This window comes from Mytilus californianus, unplaced genomic scaffold (assembly GCF_021869535.1).
Source record: "Mytilus californianus isolate M0D057914Y unplaced genomic scaffold, xbMytCali1.0.p SCAF_11, whole genome shotgun sequence".
NCBI lineage: Eukaryota > Metazoa > Mollusca > Bivalvia > Mytilida > Mytilidae > Mytilus > Mytilus californianus.
In genome coordinates this window covers 73,418,338-73,421,950 of record NW_026262593.1, presented here as the reverse complement: position 1 = coordinate 73,421,950, position 3,613 = coordinate 73,418,338, and the positions used below count along the sequence as shown (strand labels likewise).

Here is a 3,613-nt window from a genome sequence, read left to right as displayed (position 1 = left end):
TATCCTTTACTTTTTTAAGGACAATTGTCTAGTATGATATTTTATGCTGTCGTCAGCAAAATATAATGTTTAAAATATATCAGTACCCCTTAAAATGAAACTGGCAATATTTTGTGGTGTGTTCACTTTTATTCAATTATCAGAGAATTTTTTTATAAGGAAGATCTTATTTATTTAAGAATTAGCATGAGGAATTACATAATAAAATATCCATATCAAGTAACACTGATACTTAAAGAAAACATACAAAGTCACGAGATGATAAACAAAAGTGTACAGGGAAATATTTTTTGTTTAAATCCTCAAAATGATTTTATTTTTTCCTTTCCGATTGTTGTTCTTTAACAATATATTCAATATTCTTAGTGTCATATATTTGTCATGTTAATTTTATATTGTATACATTTTGTTCATAATGATAGTTAATCCCCCACCAAACATAAACGCTTTAGACACACAAATTTATGTTTCTTTTCATTTCCCTGTTTCAGAGTCACTATAAATATCAGTTACTTTTATCAAATTTGGAATCATGGGTTCAACTATTACAGAAAGTCGGTTGGTCAATGCAAATAAATAATCAATTACAATATAAAAGAAACAAAAGGTAAGAATTTTTAACTACTCAAAAGTGATTTTAGTTGACAGTTTGAACATTAACATGAAAATTATGATAATTGTAATTATGTTAAGCTACCTTCCAAGTTAGATAGTCATTTTTAATTTCTGTAAACTTGAATCATGTTAACGGTTAATACAAATTTTCAGCAAACACCGTAATGAAACAACAGAGCTGATGTAGAAATTCAAAATGTGATTACTAGCCGCCATTTATTTGCTTGTATACAATTTTTGCACAGATAAGGGAAGTTTGGTAATCCGTCTGAAAACTCTGTTGTTTCTTAATATAACAAACAAAATGTTTTTCACGGAGCTTTAACTGGATGTATCGTACAGACGATGACAGTCATTTTTTTCAAAAATAAAAAAAGGTGTTCATTCTTTTCCCAGGTATGGTGAAAAAAAGAACTGCTATGACATTTAATCATATTAATATAGGATTCATATTTTAATTCGTAGAATGACATACTGATAATGGCCAGAATGTCCACAAGGAAAAGCGAATCATTATTGTTTTACAAATATCTCTGCCAAAAAATTGGATCTGAGGAGGTCGTGAGAATTAGGAGGTTGGTTTCCACTATAAGAGATATTGAAGTAAATGGAAAAATCATAACTAGTGGAAGTAAAGGCGAAGGACTCAATTTAAACGGCAGTGATTGTGATATAATGATTATTGACCAAGACTTTAAAGTGTATCAGTCAGAAACAAAAGTTAAAAGGAAAAGTTTTCCGATTCCATTAACTATGAATACCGAGGAGACACCGCCATGTTTCACACAATTATTGCTTTTACATCAAAATATAAAGAGAACTCATCATTTGTTGCAAAAAAATGATCGGGGATATATGCTTTCAAGTGAACTGTATAAACGGTTCATTTTGAAATCGGCAAACGCTAAATTTCCTGCGCCGTTTTTCGGAAAAATCCATGGACCATGTGTATCAGATAAACATGATACATTTGATCTTGCATGGTGTTTAAAGTGTGACAAATGGATATTTCAAGCAGAGCCATGGATTAGTAGACCACGTACAACATGGCCTTCACCTGAAATAATTTCAAAAATAGTATCTAGTAGTGGGGTGTTATTTGTTCCAATTGGATGCAAAGGGTCCATAAATGAACTTCTTGAATGGCGAATTTCTTTTTCTGAAGGAGAAAAATTTCTTATATTTTCCTTCACCCATACACAATTATTATGTTATGCTATGTTAAAAATCTTGCTGAAGGAAATAATAGAAAAACATGAAGATTTGAAAGGTTTGCTGTGTTCATATTTCTTAAAAACACTAATGTTTTGGATTTCAGAAGAAACAGACCAAAACGTATGGAGACCTGATAATATAATACCTTGTTTTATGGCATGCCTTCAAAGACTGCTTTATTGTGTACGATATTCAATATTGTCACATTATTTTATTCCTGAAAATAACTTGTTTATTTTAAGATTCAATGTTACTAACAAAGACAAACTGATAACCATTCTTATGAATTCATATGAGCAAGGAATCAATTGTTTTGCATCTTCTATGACCCTACAAGATTATCAACGCCACTCTGAAGAAATTCCTGAATCTGAAATAAGCAGATACGTCGGGTCCTTAGAACAACCTATACCTATATTTTATGGTATTAGTTGTTGTAGTGGAAGTGTTACAAATTCGAGACTCTTGTATTATTTTCTACATCATTCCAGTACTGCTTTATCTAGAGTTCTATTCGCTTTACAAATATCAGAAGCATCCTTACAATTTCCAGAAGAAACACAATACCCAAAAAGCTCAGGACACAAACACCTTTACTCTAAATACAAACTTGATCTGAATCATTTAATTATCGGTTTACATTCGGATACATTATATGGATCGTTGAAGTTGGCTTCTTTCTTCTATGCTAACAAAAATTACGTAGACGCATTAACTGTGATAAGGTATGCATTGACAAAATGTACAAACGAGAACATTGATACTGGAATTTTAGTTTTTAAAAAGACATGTAATCATAGCCAAATAAATATGTCGATTTTGAGGAAAAAAGAAAAACTTCGTGCAATGATAACATCATTAAGAGGGCATCCTTTTAGCTTTGGAGTGGGTTCTTCAATAGTTCCACAAGAACTACGACCCGATGTTACAAGCACGCCTACTTCTTTTCATCCATTACCATTTGCACATTTCCTTAACTTCCTATGTTACTACCATCTACATGACATTTCATTATGTAGACAGTCTTTACAACGACTTAGCCATCTTCAACGGACCCTTTCAAAATGTGGTACTAATTTTGTTTGGCCTTATTTCCTCAACACAATTATTCTTTGTGGCATAGCTAACAAGTTAATGGAAGACACAGACTCTGCTAGAACTGCTTTCCAAGAAGCTGCTAGACATGATAAGTATAATGTAAGCAGTGCAGCATCAAGGCTGTCTAGTGTCATCTAAATCTAATTATATCAAACATTTCATTTTACATGTAACATAGTACAGTTTTGACATGAAAAAAGCAATAGATCTTGACCAAACGTGTTTTCCTGTTCTGACAAATGTAAATGATACAATAAAACTTTGGAAGCTAACATTCATACATTATATTAATATACTTAATCCCTTTAATCACAGTCATATAGGAGCAATTTGTTTTTATATTTGTTCGGGTGACTAACATTTTAGATATTGACTTTCATCAATAAAAAAATACTAGTATATACATGTAATTAGATTATTTTGGCTATTTGATTGTCTCTATTTGTTTGTTTGCCATAAACCATTTTGTAATGTTAATGTTTTATGACAACAAATGATGATATGAATTGAACTGGACTGATTTAACATCTTTTTAACTTGACAATTTATTGTTATAAAACGAGTTGATTTGTCATTCACGGAGTCTCAATTTGTAAAAAAAAAAACATTTCTACATTTGGCTTTTGTAAAACTGCATATCTTTTTGTACAAAAATCAGTTTGGCAAGTGATACTTCTAATTTCGA

The 3,613-nt window shown here is 31.0% G+C and overlaps 1 protein-coding gene across 1 annotated transcript; it reads left to right on the top strand.

The window, feature by feature from the left end:
• Positions 1–473: 473 nt before the first annotated feature.
• On the top strand, positions 474–3,329 carry LOC127720675 (uncharacterized). Its single transcript, XM_052227394.1, has 2 exons — positions 474–607; positions 1,081–3,329. The coding sequence occupies exon 2, from the start codon at positions 1,096–1,098 to the stop codon at positions 3,064–3,066; it is 1,971 nt and encodes a 656-aa protein (XP_052083354.1). The 5' UTR covers positions 474–607; positions 1,081–1,095; the 3' UTR covers positions 3,067–3,329.
• Positions 3,330–3,613: the final 284 nt, after the last annotated feature.